The 27,245-nt window shown below is 38.1% G+C and overlaps 1 protein-coding gene across 4 annotated transcripts in view; it reads right to left on the bottom strand.

The window, feature by feature from the left end:
* Hecw2 (HECT, C2 and WW domain containing E3 ubiquitin protein ligase 2) overlaps positions 1-27,245 on the bottom strand; it is a 210,027-nt gene that overhangs the window by 101,199 nt on the left and 81,583 nt on the right. For 2 of the 4 annotated variants that reach the window (XM_076866774.2, XM_076866775.2), the window contains exons 4-9: positions 23,761-23,836; positions 19,332-19,501; positions 16,262-16,404; positions 11,959-12,059; positions 10,159-11,517; positions 8,986-9,081 (exon numbers count right to left, since the gene is read on the bottom strand). In XM_076866774.2, the coding sequence (XP_076722889.2) occupies positions 8,986-9,081; positions 10,159-11,517; positions 11,959-12,059; positions 16,262-16,404; positions 19,332-19,501; positions 23,761-23,836 (1,945 nt within the window). Of the gene's footprint in view, positions 1-8,985; positions 9,082-10,158; positions 11,518-11,958; positions 12,060-16,261; positions 16,405-19,331; positions 19,502-23,760; positions 23,837-27,245 lie in introns of those variants that run through there. The other 2 variants (XM_076866776.2, XM_076866777.2) reach the window with 2 other exon arrangements.

The following is a 27,245-nucleotide window of genomic DNA, read 5'->3' as shown; positions in this document are numbered from 1 at the left end:
GCCCAGTGATCAAACAGTATCATTATCTACACACTTCAATTTGCACTTTCCCAAAGATGAACACATTTTTAGAGCAAGGACAATTTCTTCCCTCCAACCTCAAATAAATACAAGTTTTTAAAGATTATTTAATTGTATGTTAAGCAAGCACATTAAGTGTGTTAGTCTCTGCCAACAAAAATACATAAGTACACGTTCAGTAAAAACAGAGCAGACCAGTCTTCAGAGCTAGACATCCCACCTCTGTGACTCTCTAGGAGGCCGTTCCCCCATTTAAATGCACAGAGCATGAGCTGTCTTCTCAGAAGGCAAATGTTTGCAACTTATTGCATTTGGAAAGGGAAATTCAAACAGGAAACATGAAAAGAGCAGAAATCTAGTCTTTAACGAGGGAAGCTCTCTATATTTTTATATATTTTTTAATTAATATACACTTTCTCCTAAGAACTCGAATCATCTCAAAACTCTCCACATGATCACCTCATTTATCATTTGCTCTAGAAGTACATAAAACAAGTATTTTGACAATGTTCTTAAGGCCGAGGAAACCTGCAAGAGAGATACCAGCCGGCACAGGACTGCCCCTGAGGATCACTGCCTCACCTGGGAGTTGAAAGATATCTTTGTTGGTCTCAGCACACTGTGATTTATGACAAGTGGCAAGAGAAAGAAAAATTGGAACAATGAATAGCACCACACAGATGACAATAACTCAAAGCCACTGACGCTCCAAGGTAACACACTCCCAACAAACCTGCCCTGAAAATCTAGAGCATAGCTACCATCCCATCAATAGGACATTTCCAAAAGACCATATATATATATATAGCCTGTGCTTCCCTGACAAATGTAAGGACATGAAAGCATCTTCAGGAACCACATTCCAAAGCCCTTTGCATGCTTCCCATCTCAGAGATTTCAAGAGTGAATTACTTTCATCTCATTTTTGTCTCATTAGAGCCAGGATAATACAAGCACACACTATGTCAAATCAAGTTCACATGAAAACAAATGATCATTCCTTCAACAAGAATGTTTAGAGTAGCTCCTAATTTTAAAAACATAAAATAGGTCAATTCGAAATTAAAGAGAAAAAAAAAGAACAGAAGCAAACTAAAGAAAATAGAAAGAAATGCTGCCAAGTGTCTTAGATAAGGTTATTACTAAATTCTGGCTCTAAATTTTTTGGCAGTTAAGGCAGAAAAGAAAACACATTGCTACATACTTTCCATTTCCTGACAAAAGAAAGTTAAAAAAAAATTTCACAGATGGAACTTTTTCTTGGAAGTAACTAAACAGGACTTACCAAACAAGATGTGGATGTAGCCTGGTTAGCGCTTTAAGGGTAGCAAAATAGGGGATTTGGGGACAGGTTCTCTAAATATATTCACCACTGTTGCCTTGCACGTAGCATATAATAAAGGAACAAATGATTTAAAATGGTGTAATGCTATAAAAATGTTTCTTGTATTCCCCTTCTACAAAAGCCAGAGATAACTTTTAACTTGTTTTTCAGTAAAGATATTTCTATGTGCAATAGGATGAATAAGATAATAGAACCAAAAGTTTGCTTTCTAAGAACATGGGATGTTGAATATATGTTAAGACTGTCCCTATCAAATATCATATCTTCAAATTGATGCTGCTACTTAAGTCTCCATAAAAACAAATTCTATATTGCTGACTCCAAGCGGGTGTTTGGCATTGGATGTATAAAGACTATTGTGCTGTTGGCTTACTGATGAACTGCATATTCGTTCCTACCCAAGTGATCAATACCCATCCATCCAGGCAAATCAAGAGAGGTGCCTGTGAGAGGATTAGGCCTCTGTTGTACCTATCACTTATTTTGAAGGGTATAATTGCTCTAATATCTTATACATCTTTCTTTCTTTTTTTATATTTGCATGGTTTTATTGTGGTTAGATATACATAATATGTAATTTAACATTTTAGCCATTTTTAAGCATATAATTGAGGGCATTTCTGTTGCCAGACAACTGTTCCCACCACTTAGCTCTAGAACTTTCTCATCTTCTCAAAACTAGCAACGTATTTTTAAATGTTATTTTCTTTTTATTAAGTAGGAAAAGATGCTGTGTTTTCCAACTTGTCCCTTGGAGATAATAAGGAGGATAATAATCATAGAACTTTCTTTAATTCTCAAATAACCTCAGGGAATTCATGTTCTGGCCTCTACTTCACAGAGGAAGAAGCTGGTAGGGGCCAGGGATGGGCATGGAGTGTGGCTAGCCGAGCTCTAAGCCACGATGTGCCTCCCAGGTATCTCCCTCTCAGCTGGTCCTCTCCACTTCCTCACACCAGGCCAGGGACTGGCAGGCCCCTGGCAGGGCTCCCAGCCTCCCCTCCCGGGTCTCTGGGTTAAAGTCCCTCTGCTCTACTGGGCCTGGTTGTTCTTCACACGAGAAGTCATTTTATAGAATCAAAGCTTTTTGAAAGAAACCATGCTAAACTCAGATAGGTAAAGAAAGACAACAGGGATCTTAACACTTTCTTATCCTGATTGTACACTATAAAAATACACAATCAGGGTGCTGTGAGACCAAGAGCATTTTATTGGTGTATGTGGGTGGATTAGGATGATGCACCAAATTGAGAGATTAAAAAACCTGGTTTCTGACCATGTCTTGTCACACATAATACTACATGAACTTCAAAAAGTTACTACAACTCTACAGACCACAGTTTGTGTTATATTTGGCACAATATCTTTATTTATTTATTTACTTATTTTTTATGTGGTGCTGAGGATCGAACCCAGTGCCTCACACATGCTAGGCAAGCACTCTACCACTAAGCCACAACCTCAGCCCCTACAGAGCACAGTTTTTGAAAATTAGAGTCCAGATTTAAACATTATCTAAGGCCCCTTCCAGTTCTAAAATGCTATAATCTAGCAAATGATGCACACTATTTTACATTAGGTTCAATAAGGGCCCAGCAATATCTTACTATCACCTCATATGTCTTTTGTAGAGGTTAGAATTTCCAAACTGAACTCTAATTAACTAAGCCTTACAGGGCCAGCATCTTTGGAACGTTGAGTGGAGGGACTCTGGAACCACTCGCCAACTCTACTTTAGCCACAGAAGCCCCAATATGATCTGTGGTGTACACTGGCATTCCACATAAGATTTTATTTACATAAAGAGATTCATGGCAATAATAGAATTTGAAATTTATTATCTAGAGAAATTATTCTCAAGGTACAGGGGGACTTGGAAAACATATGAGAATCTCTTTGAGGATCAATAAAAGTGGAGATTCCTAGGACACACTACAATCTTCAGATTCAGACTCTGAATAGAGGACTCACTTTTCTTTTTAACCTTTCCAAGTGATTCCTAAACTAAATTTTGAGAAAACTAAAATTTTAAACTAAAACTAAAAACTAGAACACTAAAATTTGAGAAACACTGGCATACGTTAATAAGAACTTATTACTGTAGCTAATTTACTGAACAAACCCATGGAGCTGCTAATGCTAGATTTCTCAGAGGTCATGAGATGTGGGTTCAGAAGAAGCTAAACTTCAGCCTAAGTACCCCACATTAAAATCTAGGAACAAGTGGCCTCTTTGACATCCTGAAACTTAAATATAAATACTCCACTCTAAACAGTTAAGACAGTAAGAGGAAATCCGAGATTTAGAAAGCTGGTAAAACTCTCTCCATGGCCACCACCATAGCACTGATTCCCTAGGCAGGGCACAGAGGCAGGTGGGGCAGGTAAGGTCTTCAGAGTTTTTAGAATCAACATGTGTGGGAAGGGGGCAGGGTTGTACTATTGATCCTTCTGTTCTTGTCATCATCCTCTTTCCCACTCCCTCAAACTGGACTTTGGTCTCCATTGGACCACCTGGTTAGTGATCAGATGAGATGTAAATTTATCTCAGCAAATGGGGAGATGGGGAAAGAAGGTCAATGGCCAAAGGGAATGAGCTCCATATATATCAGGGAAAGCCAATGAACTGTATCAATCAAGGGGGAGGGAGGACTATGGGTGGGGGCTTAAATTGGTTACAGTGGACTTAATAAACCCTAATCCTGAATGGTTACATTTATAAGTCCACCATGAGAAAATTATAAAACTATGGTATCATCACCAAAATGGCAAGATGGTACAGCCATAATAAATTAGTCTGAAGGAAAAAATATAAACTTTGTGATAGATGATAGATGGTTGTGTTTAAAAGATTTATTTGCTGTTGTTATTTTAACACTCAAGTAAGTCTGATTCCATTTGTATAAAGTGCAAAAAACAAAACATGATTGGGGAGTCAGGATGGTGGGTCTTTTCCCCATCACGGGGAGTTAGTGACTGGCAGAGGGCCCAAAGAGCATTTCTAGGGTGTTGATGATGTGCTGTTTGGTTGTAGAGGTATGTTCAGTTGGGAAATATTCAGGAGGCTGAATGTGCTGTTTTCTGCTATATTTTATTTGAAGAAAAAAGTTTTAAAAGTTCAAGTAGCTCAATATTTTGTCCCTTATTCTTTAATTTTTAAGCAAGTAGCTTTTTAGTTTAAGAGCATCAATTTGTTTTCCTCCAAACTCAATTTTAATCTTTAGAGATTAAGAACCCCTGGCCCTAAACACAGTTGAAACTCGAGGATTAATTACACTTTTCGGATTTGCTGTCTACTTTCAGGCTTTCATTTTGAAGGATGCTTTAATCACAAAAGTATGCAATCACAAAGAGGTGGTAAATGTCTCCCTGTATTTCTCCAGGCCTACACATTTGCACCCATCCTATACATAATCCAGCAACCATGCTGGGATCCTATCAGAGCTCACCAAAGCAGAGCATTCATCCTGAATCCATTCCTATTCCTAGAAAAACTATCCTTCTAGGGAAAAAAACACTTACACAATAATCCACATTGTCTCTAGTATAGCAGGGGGTTCGGTTATAAGTACACTGGAGTCAATAAGAGGAAAAGAAAACAGTTTTTCAGAGGGGCTGGGATGGCTCTTTTTTTTTCCCCCCTTAATGCTAAAAAGCCCAAAATTGTCATGCTGATAATGTTGTTTGATAATAACAAACACTGTTATGATGAAAGGTACAGACCCCAGATGTCCCCTACTGGGTGGCACCACTGAAAACCACTGAACAAGGGCTGCACGTCTTGGAATTTGTGCTCAGTTCACATTCAGGTCCACACTATCTCCTTGGAAGGCTATGGACAGAGCCAGCCCTCCTCCAAGGCCTGGCCTTTCTTATTGTCTATGAATCATGAGAACATCTCTTGACCAGTGGTTATAGGTACATGGCCCACAAGGTCACAGTGTATGCTCATGGCCTAAAGTGGGAGTGAGAGTTGGAGGATCAACTGGTAAATCACTCCCACAGCTGAGTAGTTGATACCAAGTCTAAGATCTGTCCCCAATCCTGAGATAGGAGGAATGAGACTGGAAGAAGCAGCAAACAAGCAAGAAAATCCTGCTTTAGATAAAAAGAATTCAAACAGAAGCTCAGGAACTGTTACTCTGACGTGACCAGCTATAGGACTGAAGTGGCAAAGCCAGGACCACCACCGAATCCTCTTAATTGGGGCGTTGAATCATCAGAGAGAAGCATAAGTTTGCTGGACAGTTTCCTCACTATATGTTGTAGCAAATATTTTTAAAGTGAAAATATATTAAAATAACAATAACGACAACAAGAATAGTGAGGAATAATTTATAAAAATCAAGTTTGGGGGCTACCCAAGCCCAAAGCACATGCTTCTGTAGTTTGTCCTGAGGGTATGGACAGTGACTGGCACAGAGAGAAAAAGGTCACACATCCTGACACTGACACCGACAGGGAAATCTGTCAGGACCCAATGTTGGCTCATAAAGTCACTGCAACTGCTCTTTCGGGTGAGGGGCTTCCCCAGGGAGATTCCTGCTGCCTAAACCCATCCTGTAAGAGAAGAAAGCTGAGCATGTGCAGAGGCTTTCTTGGTGTGACCTCAAAGTAGAACACCATAGTGAAGTTTCAGTGACATCCCCAAACTGTCTGATTTGAGATGTCACTGGTATCAAATAAATCACATACCACTCCTTTGCTTCTAGGCAGACTTTCAGAATCTACATTCACCTACCCACACAACAGCCCCTTCCTTCTAATCTCAGATCAGACTACCTGTTGCAGGAAAAGCAATGTTTGAAACTGCCTAAACTTTGACTAGCATGGGATCTTAAATAAATTCCTTAATTCATCTGAGCTTTGTATATAAAATCCAGCAATCCGATTAGCTGACTTCCACTCATCAATCCATAAACTATATATAAGTCTGATCTACTTCACAAAATTATCCAAACAAGAAAAAAGAAAGCATGTGAAAGTGCTTTATTGAAGTGTAAAACAGTACTACACAATTTGAGTTACTATAAGAAATACTTCTTTTAAAAAGTAGAGCCGTTGGCCTTAAAATAATTCAGTGAGGTCATTTAAGAGATGGACCAATCTGCACACTCCAACCAGATGCCCCTCAGCTGAGCTGCAGAAGGCAAAAGACACAGAGGAATGCAGATGTCACAGCTGTAGGACAAGGCAGGTCAGAGGTGGCAATGGAGTGCCTGGTCAGAAAAGGAAGGCAGAGTGGCTGGGGTAGGGACAGACAACTAGCCAGGGCAGTCGAGGGATTAAACAGACTGTAGGAAGGATGCGACACACATGGGAATGGGGGACGGAGCTCAACAGTCATCAGGTACACTCAGACCCTACTCTGTAACCTACCTACCTCAATTGTATAAGTCCATAAATCCTCAAATTTGCAAACTGCTTGCTCCTCCAATGTGTGTGTGTGTGTGTGTGTGTGTGTGTGTGTACTTAATCTCATTTTTAGAGGAAGGCATTTTCAGTTCTGAGTTTTTAAAATATAAAAATTCTGGTTATATTTTATTAAAAAAGCATCATTTATTGAGGACTAAATAAATCAGGGCTGAGGCATATTTCTCAGTGAGCATACTGTTAGAATTCTGGGCAAGACAGTTCTTCATTGGGTCAGACTGTCCCATCATTGCAGGAGGTTTGGCATCTCAGGGCTCAGCCACTACATCCAGCAACTCTTTGCAAACACTATTATGATGAAAGACAGTCCACAGACCCCAAGAGGCCCCTACAAGGGGGCACCACTGAAAACCACTGAACAAGGGGGACACGTCTCGGGATTTGTCTGCCTATTCATCTGTCACTCATGAAATAGAATGGACCATTAAATTGCTCTCACTTGTGAACATATGAACTTATTGAAATGAATTGTCAATTGTTTGCAAATAAGAAATACCAAGAGGAATTTTATCTATGTAAGGCAATTATCAGTGTTTAAAAAAAAATTGAGGTATCATAAATGGTGATCACCACTTCAGCAAGAAGCTCCTCATCCTCACTGAATATAATAAACTAAAGAACAAAATTATGTCCAACAAAAATTAGAGCAATTGATGTGACTAGGGGGATGCTACTAATGGATGAACTTGTGCAATGCTGTCTCCTTATCCTGCCCCCAGAAGCTCTGGTTACTATTAATCTACATACACATACAAACAAAGGTCTCCCAGAATAATTCATCATGTTCTCAATTCACTTTGCTCCAATTATACCTGAATATCTCCCAGGAATATTCCTCTTTCCTGACTCTGATCTTTTCTCCCAGAGTAAACTATAGGAAGTTTTCATTCCTTGTCCCTCCACCTGCTTCCGATGACAAATGATTAATTAAACTCTTGTTCTATTTTTTAAAATATTTTTTAGTTGTTGATAAGTCTTTATTCATTTACTTATATGTGGTGCTGAGAATCAAACCCAGTGCCTCATACATATCAGGCAAGCGCTCTACCACTGAGCCACAATCCCAGCCCCTTGTTCTATTTTTTAAATATGTTTTTAAAAAATGTATTTTAAAAATAGGTTTTCTATGAATAATGGGTTTTAGTGATCCAAATGTACAAACAAGGGGAGGATCTGGTACAACAGAATCTCAAAAGGATTAAGCCAATTTTTGAAAAAAACGATAGTACTATTTATCTCTTTTGTTAGCTTCTCCAAAACTAAGAATGAATTCAGTATTTTGGCCCTTTAAATTCATGCCCTCCTCTTCTTACATCCCTCATTTTCAAAATACACAGTCAAAGCTCTTGCCATGATCCCACATAAGATGGGTGAACAGAGAAGAGGGTGAAAAGAAGAGAAAAGCAACAAAGCTAAGGGTATATTTTCTAATGTTTTCTTACACACAGTATTTATTGATCTGTATAATTATTCCTCAAAAATGCATTGGTTTCACAGAACAACACTACTTTAAGGGACTCTAGAAATTTAAATTGAGTTTAAATTTTGTCCAGATTATGCCTGGCACTTTGAATGCAGACTGTGTAACTATTTCCTAGCACCACTAATCCTCAACCATCTCTCCTCTAAGTGCTAAAGTGTCTCCTGAAAGTAAAAGAAATGAAACGTCTTTTAAATCCCCAGATAACTGTCATGGGCCCCAAAATAGGAGGCTAATTTCTGAGATTAATAACATTTCTCTTCATATCCCCAAGGGAAGACATCAGAATCTTGTGCTTAATTATTTTAAAAAGATGGAAGTAAACAAAAAGGCAATGTATTACTCAGAATGAGGCTTTTCTAAGAAACTGAACCAATTTGTCTGCTAACTGAATGAAAATTCATGCTGTTATTAGGCATAATTTTTAAAGATTCTATTATGCACCCAATTGCTCAATATTTCTGGACCTTACTTCCATGATTACAGGATTTACTCCACAGGCAGTGCAGTGTTTACTTCTCCCCCAGCCGTCTTTTCATTCAACAGAATGAGGCCCAAGAGACTCAGGGCATGGCATTTTCCAGACTACATCACCCTGTCAAGGAGCAACCCCAAGACTCCTGCCTCCCTAGGACCCATGGATTGGATCTGCTTGTGTCCCTTGTACCCTGTGATTAAGGTGGGCCCTTTAGTCAACAGCTGCTCACTTGGTGGGAGAGCCTCATCCACCCTCTGGTACCGGCTGACATCCTGGCGCACTGAAGGTAGTGACCGCAAGGGCTGGTGGCCATTGGCTTGAGAACCTAGGATTAAAGGTACAAAGTTACCTAGGTATTGCTTTCACTCTCCGTGTTAAACAGTCTTAATTTAAAAAACGAAAGATCTAACATCAATCCTGAGGCTGGTATCTGTTTTCTGTAGTTTCATTTCCCATATGAGAATCAAGAAATGAAAAAAGAGAATAAATAGGAGGTAGTGCTCAGAACAGGCCTCTAAAGCAATGTCCTCTGCTTACATTCCCTCCCCCTTTGTCCCCCTCCTCCTCCCTCACTCACCTGGCCTCTGCTCTGCTCATGCACTAATGCTTTGGGGTACAAAAAGGCCACAAGATAATGAAAGAAGCAAAAATAAAATGGGAGAAAGAGGAAGTAATTTAGGTAGAAAAATTATAGAATAAGAAAACCATGCCAATTTGAGTCTATCTTATTTTGGCATATGAAATAATTACCCTTTAACTTTTTAATGCATCTCTATTAAAACATTATAAAAGAATCATTCTAGAGAGCCACAGTCACTGAGATTCAATGCAAAATTTATGTCTAAATTTGCATCTTCAGACACTGGCTTGTGCTTCAAGTGTCAGAATGTATCACCTAACTTGATTGACATCTCTTATGCTATACAGGACAAAAAAACAAAAACTGATGCAAAGCACATACTAACCTGCTGCTCTGAGGTTTTATGAAGGGGGTGTGACTTAGGTTTTCCTAATAACCTCTGTAGATTATACTAGGTCGAAGCTGCCAGTCTATTTGGTTTTGTATCAGGACCCATTAGAAATTCATTATTTAAGTTTGAAACCTCTTGTTTACCAGGTCTCTTATTTTAGCCACAGAAGATGTATTAAATAATAATAATAATAATAATAATGATAAATACTGATTTAGAACTGAGGCCTAACAAATGCCCATACATTTGTTCCCTGTTTCCAGCTCTTTCTGGTTCCATTTTTCATCTTCCCCCTCTTTCCCTTCTCATTCCTTTTGCTAACTCCAGAACCCCACAGCAAGGAATTCAGGTCATATGCAACTGCAATGTAATTTGCATTGAGGGGAAAACAACACAACTTCTCTCCAAGCACTGAGTCTCCTGCATCCTACCTCCAGTAGCGCCCTCCTCCTGGGCAGTGGCCCCTTCACAAGCGCCTTGGGCATCCCCAGCATCACCTTCTTCCTGGGGCTGGGTCTCAGGGGCAGCAGCAGCAGCTCCCTCTAGGCTCCCTCTCCGCTGCCAGACCTCCCCAAGCTCCTCCTGGTCAGGTAATGTGGCTGAATCTGTCGCTGGCCCTTCCTCCTCCCCACTGGGCACCTGTACCACAGGTAAAGAACCCGGAGTGCATATGGGATCCTGAGACCCTTCAGCAGGGCCACTGCTGGGGGGCTCTGCTGCACAGGCCCCATCTTCCTCTTCCTGAGAAGAAAAGGCTGGGGTTTCGGGAAACCGTGCACTCTCCATGGAGGAGCACCGAGTGTCCACTGAGGACAGCTGTGTGGTCACACTCTCGTTGCAAGAGCTGTCAGCACCTTCCAGGTCACTCTCTCCCTCAGGCCTGGTGCTGGCTTCACTCACGCTCTCTGTCCTGGCAGGGTCGCTGGGTTCTGTTTCGGAGGACACCTGGGACGGCTCAGACCCCTGATCCAGGGACTCGGTCTCACTGATGGCTCTTCGGCTCCCTCCTGATGTGTCAGAAGTCCCCGTGTCCGCCCCACTTGTAGGCTGATCAACCTCCTGAGAGCCACACAACTCAGTGCTGCCCTGGTCAGCACTGGGTTGAGACTCTGGGCCAGTTTCGCTTTCCTCTGGGGCTGGGCCTGAGGGCAAGGAGCCATCTGCAAGCTCGGGAAGGTTCTCTGGCTTATCCTCAAAGGAAGCTGCTTCGTGCAGGGAGGTTTCCTCATTTTCAACTGGGTGGTCATCCTCTGGCTTTGTCTGAGATGTCAGGCTGCCATCATCAGTTCTTGATGCCCTGCTAAACATGATCAAACCACCTTCTTCCTCCAAGGAAGATGGATAACCCAGGTCTTGCTGGAACTCATGGTCTTCTTCATCAGAATCAATATGAAGCATTGCATTGAGTCTTGTGTCAGTGGGAAAACTACTCCTTAGTTTTGGAGAGGCTCCCATGGCCCTCTCAGAGGAGGTTGCTGCTCCTGGCCTGGAAGGGCCATTGTGTTCGATAGCATCTAAATAATCATTGAGTGAATCCTGACGGCCTCTGGGAGGTGAGGTCCTTGAAGAAGTAGAGGTTAAATCCTCTGTGTCTATTTCCAGAGTAGAACTAGTCCTGAAAGAATGCTTGGGTGTCCCCTCAGCAGTACTTTCCTCAGACACTGGTCCATTAGCACAAACAGGGCTGTCATGATGGCTCCCTGGCATGTCCTCGTCATCAGACGGGCTTCCTAGATCTCCGTTCACAGTACTGACTCCAAGGATCGTGCCAACAGCTTCTGGCGACGCATCTGGATGAGAAAGCAGAATTTGTAAGGATGAACTAGAAATAACAAATGAACTTTTAATGATCTTTTGTCTTGTGACCAATTGGTTCAAAGAATTTGGTCATCCCACTGACGCCATTTGGTGGTATTACCAACTTGCTGAGTTTCAACACTCCCGACTACACAGCACGTAGTGAGTTTGACATGTGAGTTATGTATATGCTAACTCCTGCAGGAATTCTGCTGCTTAGTTTCAAAATGCAGGTGAAATTCTAAGAGACATTTTGTGATAAACAAGCTTTCCTCTCTGCTTTGAAAACTTCAGCAGGTGATTATCATATTTCAAATGATTATTTGAAAGCTATTTTATTTTCAGAACAGGACACAAACTCAATTCTGTTCAAATGCCAACTGCCCACAGAGCAAGATTTAGCAAGTGTTTATGGATGTGTACAGGCATCTCACCTTCATGGACAGAAGATGTGACTTCCACTTTAAACTGCAGGTACCCGCTCACATGATCAGCTGGGAGTCTTCTGCCAAGGTTGTAGCTGAGCATCTGATCCCTGCAGGAGGAGAAATGGTTCTCACATCCTTACTACACAGGTGTCAGCCTTCACATTATTCCCACAGGCACCCCCAAATCCCACATATTTTCCTTGAAAATTTCAGACTCATAAGTAAAGAAAATATAAGGCACATTATAGCCCATGTGACTACTTATAAAGCCAGGGATAAAAGGAAACCTTGTTGAAAAGAAAATTATTAGGAGAGAGCAACATGGAAACACAGGAAAGGGCCATACGCAGTTAGCAAACCCAGCTGGTATGAGCAGATGGACTACCCACCTCTCCTTCCTCACCTGCAAAGATAGGGGTGGACCTGTTGCCCCTCACTGCGAGGGAGCCTGGCAGATCACTGATTCTCAAGGCACCTTGTGAGCCATGCTGATGGGATGGTTGGAGAATGTGTCACTATGGGGCCAGAGGGGTCATGTCCCCAACATGGTGCTGGAGGGATTCACAACTGGGTCTGCCCAGTTTTTGCTCAGCCTTGCTGCCAGGCTTGGTTAGCCACTTTCCTCAAGGATGAAATTCTCCGTCTGTTTCAATACCATGTCTATTTATTGAAGTCAAATGCAATTACTTAATTTGCTTGAGTGCAAGTAACTCTTATTCTGAATTAGATTTTTTTTCTTCATTAAAAAATAATCAATGGGATAGTATCAAATCATACCATCTCTGTTCTCACACTGCCCTCTAATGGCTATTTAAGAAGGAGAACATAATGCCTCTGCCTAACATCTGCATTCCTGGACAGTTTAGAGTATTCAGTCAGCTATTTGGCATAACTCTGCATAATTTCTCTGTTCTTCTCTATTTTCTCAGTACACTCCTAATAGGCATTGTCTGTTTAAAAGAACACATATTAAGTTAAAATCCCAGTTCAGTTCTTATGAATTATTCTGGTCTCAAAGCAAGACTTTCTTAGAGAGTTCTTTTTCTTGCCTAGAGATGACATTGTGATAATTTCACTTTCTTGATTGATGCTTTGATATTTCATTTCCCATACTTATGTCTTACTGTGTGCCCTGTATTACTCTGCTGAGGGCTTTGTGTGCATTATTTCCTTTCATTCTCCTAGCAAACCAGAGGTAATGGTAGCCCTGTTTTCTAGAGGAGGGAACTAAGATGCAGCCAGTCAACTATTAAGTGCCAGACCTGGGAATAGACAGACTCATCTGACACAGAAGCCCCTCCTTGGCAGTCACTGCACCTCATTTTACATACATCTCAGTGATTCCAGACCGGTTTCAGTAGCACACATCATAATGACATATTGCCTTGTGGGCCACCTTGATTTGAATAATATCAATGCTTTTTCTATTTAAACTGGTACTTTACAAAAATTCTTCTGTAAAGTAATGCAAAGGCATCTGCAACTATTAGACACTATAGGTATGTTCAAAGCCATTTAGAGTATCCAAATAACATTATATGATGACTATTATCTGCATAATGACAAGGATGTCTTTTTCTTTTCTTCACCACTCTTGTTCCAATATTTAGACAGTGCCCAACACACAGAAATGCTTGATATTTGTCCACTAATGCATGAGCTGGACCTGCTCTCAACTTAGTTGTTCACCCATCTCTTTGGAGACTCAGTCCTTTAATAATAAAATCATCATTTCTGGGTTAAAAATAAATCAATCCTCCTCTCCTCCTCCTCCTCAATCAATAAAAGCAAAGTGTTAGTGTTAATGATGAAGATTTATAAAACTGATGAGTTTTATTTAGGAAATAAATATTTGTAAGAACTGTAAGGAAAGGCTATATCTATCTGTTTTGCTCACTATCTCCTCTCCAATGCCCAACACAGTGCTTGACATTTAGTAAGCACATAATATATAATTGTGTACATATAATAACATATGTGTATGTGTATATATATATACATATACATATATGAATTAAACTAATTAACAAGTGAGACTTTTTACTTGGAAAATGAATTTTAACTGACAAGATACTCAACTATTCAACTTGTAAGTACAGGGAACCCTCCCTATTCGCTGTAGATTCTGAGTCCAGAGTTTCCCCATTCACTGAGTGCCTGTCCAGGGATTCAGCAGCTGAGCTGGTCTTGCTCACCCTGACCCATTCTGTTTCTCACTGTCATATATAATTAAAAAGAATGTGTTATATATTATTATGAAAAAATGAGTGCAAAAACATTCTCACTAAGACAGTTTCTTACTAACATAATCAGAGGAACTGACAAAGCATAGGAGCGTGACGTGCCTTTTGGAAGGAACAGAAGTCATGCTCTGGTAAATGTCATGTTCAAACAAATATTCTTGAAATAGGTTATTAGTAAGGAGTTCTAGCTCATCCTCTACAATTGCACCCTGTAAAAGTTCAACAATTTCAAAGAGCAGCACGCTACCAAATGCCTAAGCAATCAAATACAGCATTTTTCAAGAGGTATCAATTATTTGATGGAAAACAATAATCATATCAGAATATAGATTTATATGTAACAGCTAATATGCTAATAAGTAGTATCGTTGCAGTGATTTTAAACTACTTAGAAATATATCGTTTCAGTGATTTTAAACTACTTAGAAATAATCCATGATTCTGATATTTTATGAATCCATGTTGGACTTGCTTCTAGTACACATAGAATCCAAGACTGGTAATTCTCTGGATGTTCAATTCTTTAAAAGAGTAAATCAAAAGCCAGAAAGTGAATAACATTTTCAATCATGAAATTTTATTTTTCCTTGCCTGTTATTGCTGGAATACATAAAATTGACACCACCAAGTGTCATATATATTATGTAAATTACATGATTATAATTATATAAATTAAATGATAAATATATTCACTGTAGTCAATTCTCACTCTCTATAATCTTTCACTTTTTATAAATGCTAAAAATAATTTTAAAAGTTTTCCAAAATTATCTACTAGAAGCTCTAAATGTTATTCTTAAAAACAATTGAGATTTCTCAGCTTTCATCAGGCAAATCAGGTTGTTAGAATTTCATATAATCTTCCGACTTGCTACGGACGGCTCAACCACAAAATCCACTGCCTCTGACGATCAAGAGGATTAGATTCCATTAGAATCTCTGAGTTTTGGGCTTTGAAGGGGCCTTAGAGATTATGTGGTCCAAATGTTTTAATTTTCAGATGAGAAAATTAAAGACCAAGAAAATTGTGATTTACCAAAATCAAAGAGTTGATTAGTAGCAGAGTGAATATGAAATATCAACTCTCCACAGGTAACAGTAATATTACATTACAGCCAGTCCTTGAGACATTTCAGAGACACCAGGTTCTTTCGATAGCAGATGGATCCGAACTCAAATCTCAGCTCCACCATCTGCTTATTAGCCTAGGAGTCTTCCCTAAAATTGGTATTATTACATTATCTACCTCTCATTGCTGTTGAGATTACATGAGCAAATGAGTGTGATATACTTAACCCCTGACATACAGTGGACTCCCAGCATCTTAGGTGATTATTGTTACTCCTAATTACTACTGTTACTTCTGCTGCTACCATAACCACCACCACCACATGTTCAAAATGTTCTCCTACAGTAAAAGAAGTACACAACCAGATGCCTCTTAGTGCCATCTCAGAGCACATGTGTTAGAGTCTGCTGGTACTTACCAAGTAAAATCATGTTCAATATAATATAGAATAGAAACATGCTATGATTTCTTTACTCACAACTTACTAAAAACTCATACAAAGAAAAGCATGGATCACATGTTAAGATTCTGTTGATGCCTGAATGAATGCATATGTCTAGGAGCTTACTATTATACCTTCTTATCTAGGTCTTGTTTTGAAAGGCCACAAACAAGGTTGCTTTTATTTTTCAGAAATAATAGCTTCTCCAGATGGGCTTAATTAGGATAAAGTAAGTATCCTCTGATACTAAATTCTTCTCTAGGGAGAGATTTATAGACAGATTTCAATACATTAAAAACACAATCGAACACTGAAATATAATTCTGAAATACAAATGGTACGTACATCTTGAAAAAGATATAGATGCCTAGAAAAAAGATACATAATTATAATGAAGTGCTATTGACCCCATATACTTTTAATAAATGTAAGGCCACTTTTATTTTTAAAAGAATTATGTTATTACTTCTTGTCAGTAAGAAAAGTCCTAGGGCTACCAAGTCATTTCTGTACAAACTTATCTCAACAAGATCCCTTGAAGTCAGAGCTGATTACCCAATGGCTTGTCGCTCCAGCAGCCTCTGGACTGGAATGGTTAGTTTCCCCAGGAAACGTTTGATAATAGGACGGCTCTTGGCAAACTTGTCTTTAATTTCAATTTCCAGGACATCAGTTAGAAGTGCAAAAAAGGAATATTTCTGAAAGCAAAAGCAGGGAACATGTTGGTTCAAAACAAGGACAAATATAACACTTTACAGTATAGGAAATGATCTCTCTTAAATTGTAATGATATACAGGGTCCATATTACTAGAAAAATCTATGGGTATTGTGAATCCTGTATTTTGATATGTGCTGGATTAGAATGAATTGAAATATTTTATTAAAAGCCATTTAAACTCCTAATCTCATGGGATTTTTGAAGTTGCAAAACATCGTTTATAATATTCCTTCATTCAGTGGTTAAAGTAGGAACATCTATAGAGTACTGTGGTATCCCTAAAAAGTATTAAAATAAAACAGTTTTTAAATGGAATTATTACCCAAGTTTAAAAGACACATGGGGTCATTTTTTTCTTTTAACAGATGCATTTTATTTACATAATTTATGCCTTCATACAGTTGGCCTTTCCCATCTTTAGATTCCTCATATAAGGATTCCGCCTACCTCAGTTTGAAAACATAAGTAGGTCTACAACGGTTGCAACTGCAACAAATATGAACAAACATTTGTTTCTTGTCATTATTCATGGGGTCATTTTTTCTGGGACAGAAAACAAAAGCAAGAAGTTAAGATAGGCTTCGTTTTTATTTAAGAATGTCATTGGGGAAATCTAAATTAGAGTTGATAAGTATATAAAATAAATATAAAAAGCTTTACTCATTTTATCACTAAGATGGGAGGGAGGAGGCATGGGAAAAATGGAGAAACTTTGATCGGGCAAAGGAGAGGGAGGGTTGGGGGTTAGGAAAGATGGTGGAATGCGATGGACATCATTACCCTTGGTACACGTATGACTACACATATGGTGTGATGCTATATTGTGTACAATCAGAGAAATGAAAAGTTGTGCTGCAATTGTGTACAATGAATCAAAATGCATTCTGCTGTCACATATACCTAATTAATATAAATAAATTAATAAAAAAGATAAAATTTCCTTTTTAAAGCTGATATCAGAATAAATAAAAGATAGGGCCAGAAAACTAACCAAAATAATGTCACTCTTTCCCTGACGGAATCCACACAACTGCAGTGATGTGAATAGTGCCAACCAGCTTGGTGCTTAGGCACCACAATGTTTATTTAGTCATAACAATGAAAGTTCTCCAAGGGCCAGGCAATTTGGCGTCTGCTTTATGGAAAAAAGCACTTACTTAGAATGAGAAAGCTGAACGCAAGCCCCATTTCTGCCTCTTGAGTAGTTAGTCACATAAACACTTTAACCTTTGGTTTATTTGATTGCTTGCTTGATTATTTATTTTTAGTACCAGGGATTGAACTCAGGGGCACTCAACCACTGAGCCACCTCCCCAGCTCTATTTTGTATTTTATTTAGAGACAGGGTCTCACTGAGTAGCTATTCATTTTTGCTGAGGCTGGCTTTGAACTCTGAATCCCCCTGCCTCAGCTTCCCAAACTGCTGTGATTTCAGGTATGCACCACCACACCCAGCAAGCTTTGGTTACTTAATCCAAAACAGAGAGATGATTATCTCATCCCATAGCCTTCCCTATCAGGCTTGCACTGATGACTGCTCAAGAACGTGCAAATACAAAATGTTAGAAATAAAGTTATTGCTTATTACAATACCATATTCACTATGTGCCTTCTAGAGATTATATTGAGATTAATTCTGTCTTCTAGGCTTTGGAATATGTTAGATTAAGGGGTATGCCTCTAAGTATTATTTCTTATTAAGAGATCCTATGTGTAGTTTTTTAAACCATGTATAAGAATGCAAGTGATGTTTGCCTGTTCAGATAACCAGAGCAACTGCCCAGGAGACACATTTTGCCACACCTCTTCTCAAATTGGTTTTAGATCTACTGCATTATCTCTCTCCAGTTAAATACCTCTACAATATTGTTAGAACATATTGCTATTATTAACCATTTAGAGTACAATCTAATTAAACTGTGTAACTTCTATGCTAGTAAAGGTTTATTCAGAAAATTCTAAAGCCTTGGATCCCTGAGAAATGGTGGAAGAGTTTATGCCTTGTTCAAGCTGTAAGTAACCACATGGTGTCTTTTTGTTCATTCTCTGACTCTCCGTATTTCTAATGAGAAAATCCTTTGCTTGATATGGGCACTAGGATGACGGATAGCATACTGTAGCTGTGAGGAAGTCTAAAATACCATCAACACAATCTGCCATCACTCAGGGTGACAACTCTTAGAATGGCTCATGCAACAAAAATCTAGAAATCTACAAAAGATTTGCCAAAGCCTACAGAGAAGTTCCTTCAATTTGAAAAGAATTCATGTTAGGACAAAAATATCAAAATTTTAAATAAAACTTTAACTCAGGTTCTTCAAAGTAATAATTACTGATCCTGTTCTTATTTAAAATTTTGGAATTTTGTTCATAGCAAATTTCTGGCATTGATTTTAATTTTGTAAAAAAAAAAATAATTTATTAAGTCAGGCATGGTGTCATGTGCCTGTAATCCCAATGACTCAGGAGGCTGAGGCAGGAATATTGCCAGTTCAAGGCCAGCCTCAGTAACTTAGCAAGACACTGTTGCAAAATAAAAAATTAACAAAGGGGTAGGAATGTAGCTCAGTGGTAGAGCCCCTCTTGGTTGAATCCTAAATACTGCATAAAAATAAAATAAAATAAATATATACATATTTATTTCATTAAGATATTTATTTTGATTACTGAATCTTTTGGCAGACCCTTAAATTGTGTCCCTGAAGTAAATACCTCAGCTGTCTTGGACCCAACTTTGATGAGATAGAAAAATTCAGTCTAATTGTACCCTCTTTCCAGCAGAACCCTAGACAGCTTAGCCATATTGCCCACAGGCATGAATAGTTCAAAGTGCATAGAGCTCAGAGGGAAAACAATGAGCCTGGTTGACATTCTGTCAAGTAGAAGACCCCTAAGGGTCGTCTTACCTCTCGGTGCCAAATAGGATTAGTGGTGTTACTGATGATAGTAGACCTTCTCTCCTGCCCATGGTGAGCACAGGTGGGGAAACTGCTCTTCTTCCCTGGCTGAATGGACATCTTAAGATAAGGGTCAGGATTGAAGAACATCCCTTTCTTTAGCCCAACTGCCCTAAGATCTTTAAAGAAAGAGAGAGAAGGAGGGAGAGACAAAGAAGGCGGAGGAGGGAGGAGGGAGGGATGGAAAAAGGCAGAAGGAAGGATCCACATATCCTGATTAGAACAATAGCTCAAAGATAATTCACTCTTAATCACACAAGAGGTTCTAAACACAACAATTCGGTAAAACAACAACAAAAGTTATTCACGCTATAATTGCTTGGACAAATGAGAACAAGTGGGTTATGGCTGCAATTTCAAAGATGGTTTTCCTCACAGGTTGTAAAACTGAAGCCAAACCTTTACCACCACTTCTCACCCCTGTGCTCCCTATCCTGAGAACCTTTAGACGTCAGCAGGTGCATCTTTACCACCTTTCCCAGAGTAGTAATTTGACAACCAGAGTTTTAGACAGTGTCTTGAGAAAAATCCTTAGTAAATAGTTTTTTGGACAGCAACTTCCTTCATGAAAAAAAAATGAATCTTTTATATACATATGGAAATGAGTTTGAATTAAGTTTAATTAGAGAGGAAGCTACAGAGTACACATTCATGGGTGCCATGTTTAAAATGCTATATATGTTTCCTAAATGTGAAGAATATTAGGTGGAAAGAGTGGACCAGAAATGATTCATAGATGTGGGTCTTGCCTGCTATTTTAAATAGTTCTACAGACACTTTTCCTATAGTCTGTAATTTAAATATTTGATGAATGTCCTAGAACTCACCTTAGTTTCACAAATTGTCATGTGCATAAAAGTCCTAGCTGAAGTCTGTTCAGTGAGGAAACTGATACTTAAAAAAAAAAAAAAAAAATAGTCAGGCTAAGAGATACAAAAATGATAGGAACAAAAGATGGCCCTCCTGGTTCTCCAGTTCTGAGATTATCAGTGGATTAATGTAGATCTGGGAGCTAAGCAATCATGAAAACATCTGGAAGAAAAGAATGTAAGTAACTTTATGTGAATCAGTCTGGGGAGGTCCTAAACACTCTGGTTCAGACAGCATCAAAACCTTTGGCTTTTCAAAGGATCTCCAGGGTCATCTCATGCAAACCCATTTCTGAAATAGAAGGTCTTTCTTAGGAGAAGAAAATTGGCCTGGAGCTGGCTGACCATAGAATCCTCCAGGTCAAACTGGAGAGGGCTTCTAATGACTCACAGGAACTCATGACCCGGACATATGTGAAGAAAGCAGGTGAGGACTGCCCAGTGACACATAACTGGCAGGAGAAGGAGGAAGCTTAATACATCAGCAAATACTGAAGTATTCAACCAAAGGACCTTGTGTTAATGACACTGCATGAAATATAATACAACCTTTATCCTGACAACCAGCAAGAAAGGGAAGAGACAAAGAAAGGACTAGACAGACACTCAGAAAAGCTGCTGTAATCTCATTGTCCTCATAGTCCCTATTGCTGATGTTTCATAAACTAAGCAGTCACTATTAAATGCAGCGTTTGCACTGTACTGTCAGTTTAATAGTGCCACGCGTTTTCACTGGATTTTACTTAGCATAAAGTCGCTTTGAGAGGGAAATGCAATTTACACATTCATTTTCTTGCCTTTGAGTAGGCTTGCCTTGGACTCAGAGGCAGAATGATATACTTTAGACATTCAAATCTACTTCCAGACAAGGAATTTCTTTGCAATAAATGAAGAGGAATGTGGACAGAAGTGGCTGCTGCAAAGTCTGGCAGAGCTAAGCCATTTGCAAAAAGTGTTCCTTCAAACGAGAAGCATTTCACCAGAAGATTAAGTCACTGGGATGAAAGATGTCACTGTTAGATAACCCTGATATTAAAATCTTCCACAATGAGAAACAAGACATAGTACAAACACATCTTCATTAATAAATACAATACCAATCATTTTTAATCTGATAATTTAGTTCCCTTTATCCATTTCACTTGTACTCTTGCTTCTTGCTTTTTTCTTGTATGTTTTGTTGTTCATATCCACACCACATGATGGGCCAAAGAAGGACTTAAAGTCACAAAGGTATGACATGTTAAATACCCTAGTTACAGCCTTATTTGGAAGAGATTTAAAATATTAATTCAAGCACAATTTTTATTTTAGTTGTAGAGTTCAATTATTTGTATTCTTACTTATCCTTAGATAATTACGAGTAGAATATTTGTAGGCAACCATTGTACAGTGCTTTCAATGCTCTCAGATAAAAATTAGCATCCACAGTCAATATGTTACAACTAGATTAAGCTTCTAGAATTAACCTTATGGAATTGCTTTCATCTCCTATGATTTTTAGCCACTTCTTTGTATCTGCAAATGTCTGACTATATGGTAGGAAATAAAAACATATGTTAGGTAACCAGCCTCCATGTGAAGAGAGGTGGGATGATAGAAGAAGTATTAAAAGAAGCATTTGGCTGTGCCCTGAAATCTATTTTTCTACTTTTCAGGAAATGCTCTAGGAATTTTAACCTTCCAGATGGTCATTCTCCCATGGTGAGTTAATAGCATCCCCTCTGGAGTTAAAATCACTATGTGAGTGTTATATTTAGAATGGTATCAATTGAAAGCATGAGGCAATAACTGTAAACTAAGAAACCCATGGGTATAGAGCAAATTTCATGTTGTACAAAAGAAACTATGGTATGTTTGAACTTTAAATTTTCTGAGCTATTGGGGTTAGATAATTGTTCACTACTATAACAAGGAATTTTAGTACCTGCAGCTTCTCAGGACTTCAAAGGTCTAAACAACCAAGATGTTTTCAGAAAACAGAGAGATAGGGGTAGGAGAGTAGTACAACAGGATTTTAGCTGTCCTTCTAAAAACCTAGATGTTGTTTAAATCCTAAGGATTCCAAACAAAATTATTTAATAGGCTGAGGCAGGAGGATTACAAGTTCAAGTCCAGCCTCAGCAACTTAGCAAGGCTCTGTCACAAAATGGAAAAATTAAAACCAAAAAGGACTGGGTATATAATGCAGTAATAAATAGCCCCTGGGTTTAATTTTCAGTTAAAAAAAAGAAAACTATAATTAGTGGCCAAATTTGGACTATAACCTGCCAGTACAATTAGCATGTTGTATTACATTATATTTGAAGTATAAACTTATGATATTCACCAGAGAAGCAAAGCAAAAAAGGTTTTCACATGCAACAGCCTCAAAGGAAGGGAGAAGGACTATGAAAAAGCAAATGTAGCTGCTGGGAGGGACGTGAACCAGCAATGAACAGATGTGCATGCTTCAGTCATTTGTGACAATTATGCCTTGTGGAAGAGTCTGATTTTAAGATCTCACTTTTGAGAACGTCTGTTTTCACTCACAACATTTTTTCTGCAGTCAGGAAAAGTGGGTCTAATTTAAATTTCAGAAGCACTAGACCACAGAGCAATGAAACAAAACATCTTACTGTGACAGACATCAGTTAGACTTTGTTGTCATACAGTCGTCTGTTTTAGAAGTCCAATTCAAATACTGATCTTGGCGTATCCTTGACTTTAAAGCTACCAGTTCATTTTTTTTTTTTTTAAATCAGTGGCTTTCAAACTTCTCTGACAATGACCTATACATGAAATACATCTCACCTTTTCTACATTGCAGTACATACATAGATAGATATGTACATTTTTCATGCAAAAATTTTCAGTTTATATAAAATGATGTTTTGGCAAAAAACAATCCTTTTGGTAGTAAACTTATATTATTCTTTTTTTTTTTAATCACTGGCTTCAGCCAAATCAAAGGCACAGACTGAAAAAGGGTCCAAATTCATGACTCAGAGAGAAGAGCAGTACATCAACTGTATGAGAAACACACAAGCAGCCAGAATATTTAACTAACAAGAAAACAAACAAAAGCTTGTTTTATTCACTTTCCAATTTTTATGTATATTCCTGCATAGAAAGAAGTATACCTTGACTTTTTAAAAACAAAAAAGTATACCAAGTCTTTAAAATTTTCCTTTCTCTAACTGAAGTAAGCATAATTGTTCAAAATAATCAAAACTCCTCAGTGGAATTAGCACGTTGTGTTCAGTTTTAGTAACTACACACATAGTCCTTTAATCATAAGAAAACTTTGTAGAAGAAATCATTTCTGAATTTATATTAATGATGTAATTTCATCAGGGAAAAAGGTATACTTGAATTCCTAAAAGTATGACCAAAAAATTCCAAAACAATAAATTCACATGTTATTTATGGGATTATACAGAAAGAAGGAACTATCCCTACCTTTGAACTATCCCTACCTTGAAGTCAGAGACTTTCAAACTAGATGCCACAATTAAAGACATTCTTACCTGACAAGGTAAAGCTGACCAGCTTCCTAGAATGCAGATTTCCTGAAGCACCTCCTTCCATGCCCTCTGCCCCCATCTGAGGAGGAAAAAAAAAGTATTTGAAGTGTCACACAGGTATTATGCTACCTTATCTTCCCCAGGAACTGCATATGTTTGCAAATACAATGATTTTTGTATCAAAACACATTGTAGCTTGTCTGTAAATTTCCAAACCTTGGAACAAAGAAATTTAGATTCTTGAAGCCAAACAAAGGTTCATATTCAAATTTGATCTTACTCCCAAATTCAAATAACGAGTTTTGAAATCCTTAATGAATATGAATCAGCCTATCTTATATCCTTTTCTCCTTTAATGAGAATATAGTTGACATGTAGTAAATGCACTTAAATTACTAACAACCTTATTATTTAACACTTCCTTAAGTTAAACACTAAACATCAAATTCCTTCAGACTTATTATGAAAACCTAGAAGAAACTAAATAGTTGATTTATATCAGACTCATCCACACATACAGTCATCCTCTCTTGAAAAATATCTGAGTTTCCACAGGGGTGTCCTACCTCCTTTCTAAGCTTCTATTCTATTGTGCTGTAAGTACATGGCACATGCTGTTATAATGAACAATAATAGGAACTTGTGGTGCTATTGTACTGATATATTTTTCCTAAAATCTTCCAAGTAAATTATATTTCACATGAAACCAATCATTTATAGATCACATTGAAAATTTAGGCCTTTCTCAATTTATGCGCAATTCTGGTACACTGGAAGACCTTCATGATACTCTGATAAAGAAGTTCATAACACTGGAAGAGACAGAATTGAAGGCAGAATATATTCTGAATCATTGGAGAGTGGAAATTACACTTCAATTCTGAAGTTTGGATTAAACCCTCTGACCATGATTCTTTTCTTGACCAAACTTTAATCAAGCTCCCTTGAGCCCTCTGCTTAAACTGGTGCTGATCTTAGGCTCCCATTTCCATCTTTGTAGAGCTGATTTTTAACAAAAATGATGCTTTCAGTATACAGAGAATCCCCATTCTCCATATCTGATCACTTTTAATATCAGACCAAATTCTTCATCCTCCCCTTCCCAGGTGGATATCTGACCACCCTGGTCTGCCTTCAGTAAGAATTTTGTTATTCGGTTTAGCAAGAATCACCTTATCCTTTATTTATCTTTTATTTACCAGTTTAGTAACTTTTCATCCACTGACCTCACATCCCCCACTCTGCTCCCCTCACTTTCTTTTGTTATATTTGTAATTGTGCCAATTCTATATTAAGGTCTCTTTTCCCTATTGTACTAGTTCCTGATTAAAATCTGCTTTTACCATTTTAACTACTGTCTAGGGCTGGTTTTAACATTTTGTCTTATTTTTGCTGAATTTCCCATATTTCTTTAAAGAAATCAGACATCATCAGGAGATTAAAAACCTGCACTAATCCAAGCAAAGTTGAGAAATTCCAAAAGAAATTCCAAATATATTTCAAATTTCAAAATACAAATTTCTACTGTCTTCTCTGTAATTCCTATAGATTAGTTAGGACTATGTTGTGTGATTCTTAATTGTTTCCTGGTTGTTTCACATGTCATCTGCAACATACCAGGGTACCATCCAGGTATCTTTATTTCATTCCGTCTATAGAACCAAATCCTTGATGATCATAGATTTGGTGCTCAGCAAATATGTGTGGTTTCTTATATTGTTTGTGTCCATTTCAGTCATCATTCCCAGGTTAACTGGGGCAGAGGCAGAGTAAGCTAGCCAGACAACTGACCACTGTGACTATTGCATCCTGCTATCATGATTCTAGACTGCTGGGAAGTAGTGCAGACCACCCGAAAGACAAGATATGCAGCAACCTTCCCCTTGTTCTATGCCTGGGTGCAGGCAGACCTGAAAAACCAGGGCCTCACTTCAAATGGACCACACTGTTCAGTCAAATGTGTCAACTCCAGGAACATGACACCTCTATCTGCTATAGGTACTCATGCTAAGTGAGTTACTTGAAAAGATTCATAGCCTATCTTCATTTAAAACCAATTAAATATTATAAAAAGCTAACAGGAACAAAATAAAAATGTCCTTTAATTCTCATTTAAAAAAGTTATTCACCAGCTGGCAATACACTACTCTGAAACAATTCTTAAAGAATTCATAGAAAAATAGTGTCCCACCTGACCTTTCTTGGATTTTAAAATGCTCATCTGAAATAATACTCAAAGAATTCAATTTTATTATTCATTCTAAGAAAGCCAGGAAAGACCAAACATTGCCATTAATACAGGGACATTAGTGGTAATAAACACATTTGTACTCGGCGTTTAGAGAGGTTTTAAAATAAACTCATTACACAGATTCATTCCAGGAAAACCAGAAGCCACACTGTCAATCAAGTGTTGAGACAATATGTGGTAGTGAGTGATGGTGGCTTTAATCTGCCCCTTCAGCCAAAGGATTTCCTGTTCCAAGTGACTGAAACACATACCAATGAGTATTCTCAAAAACAATAGCATCAAAATACAAATGACAGTGAAGACAATTTTTTTTTAAATCCTGATTCATTGCAAAAGGACATTTGAAAAAAGAGACCATATGATTAGGATGGTAACACATTTCCATCCCTAGAGAGTTATTTCTTCCAGGTCTAGCCTTTGCATCTGGACATGGTGTAATCATACAAGGTAAATTTTTTGAATATCAATGTTGTTAATCAGTCATAATAATAAATACACATCATATACTTAGGGGACCATCATGCTGCTATAGAAGCACGCCATTGATTCCCCAAATGTTTCTCTATGAGACAACACTTAAATTTTGGATACAGACCCAAGTGTTTCAAGCTTAATCAGAAATCTATTGACCAACAATTCTTAGTCTGTCTTATGATTGACAGTGCTGCATCTACGATGCTCTTAAAGTGCTCTAAAATCTGTTTGCAGCAAATTAATTATCTCCAAACTATCTATAGGCTTTAACAAAGTGATCTAAATGCAAAATCGATGGAATGAAATCAATGTTCAGTCAGCTATAAACTCCCACTGCCTCCAGTGATATCTGGGCATTAAAATTGCTCAAGTCTAAAAACTCTGACTCCAGAAAATGTTTATTAGCATTACTAGTCATTGTCTAATTTCATAAGCAATAAATGGTCAAAGGTTTTATTATAACCTGCCCACTCTTCTAGTTTTGAACCTTTTCTTTTTAGAATATTAACTGGAGCAAAGTCCATTCCAGAGCTTACTCTGTGACATGGCAGATTCTGTTAGTCAACAATTGCTATTCTTTTGTGACCTCTGCAGTCTTAAATAGTAATGTGGGTTATTCTTTTATATTCTGCACTAGGTTTTCTACAATGGGGACTCAAAGATGGTCTTATTTATTTATTTGTTCATTTTCTATTGTGTTATTTTTTCTTGGATCTTTTCAGTTATAATGATAATAAAACTCATTTTGATATAATTATATAAG

This window comes from Callospermophilus lateralis, chromosome 9, assembly GCF_048772815.1.
Source record: "Callospermophilus lateralis isolate mCalLat2 chromosome 9, mCalLat2.hap1, whole genome shotgun sequence".
NCBI classification, from domain to species: domain Eukaryota; kingdom Metazoa; phylum Chordata; class Mammalia; order Rodentia; family Sciuridae; genus Callospermophilus; species Callospermophilus lateralis.
This window is presented reverse-complemented; position numbering and strand designations above follow the sequence as displayed.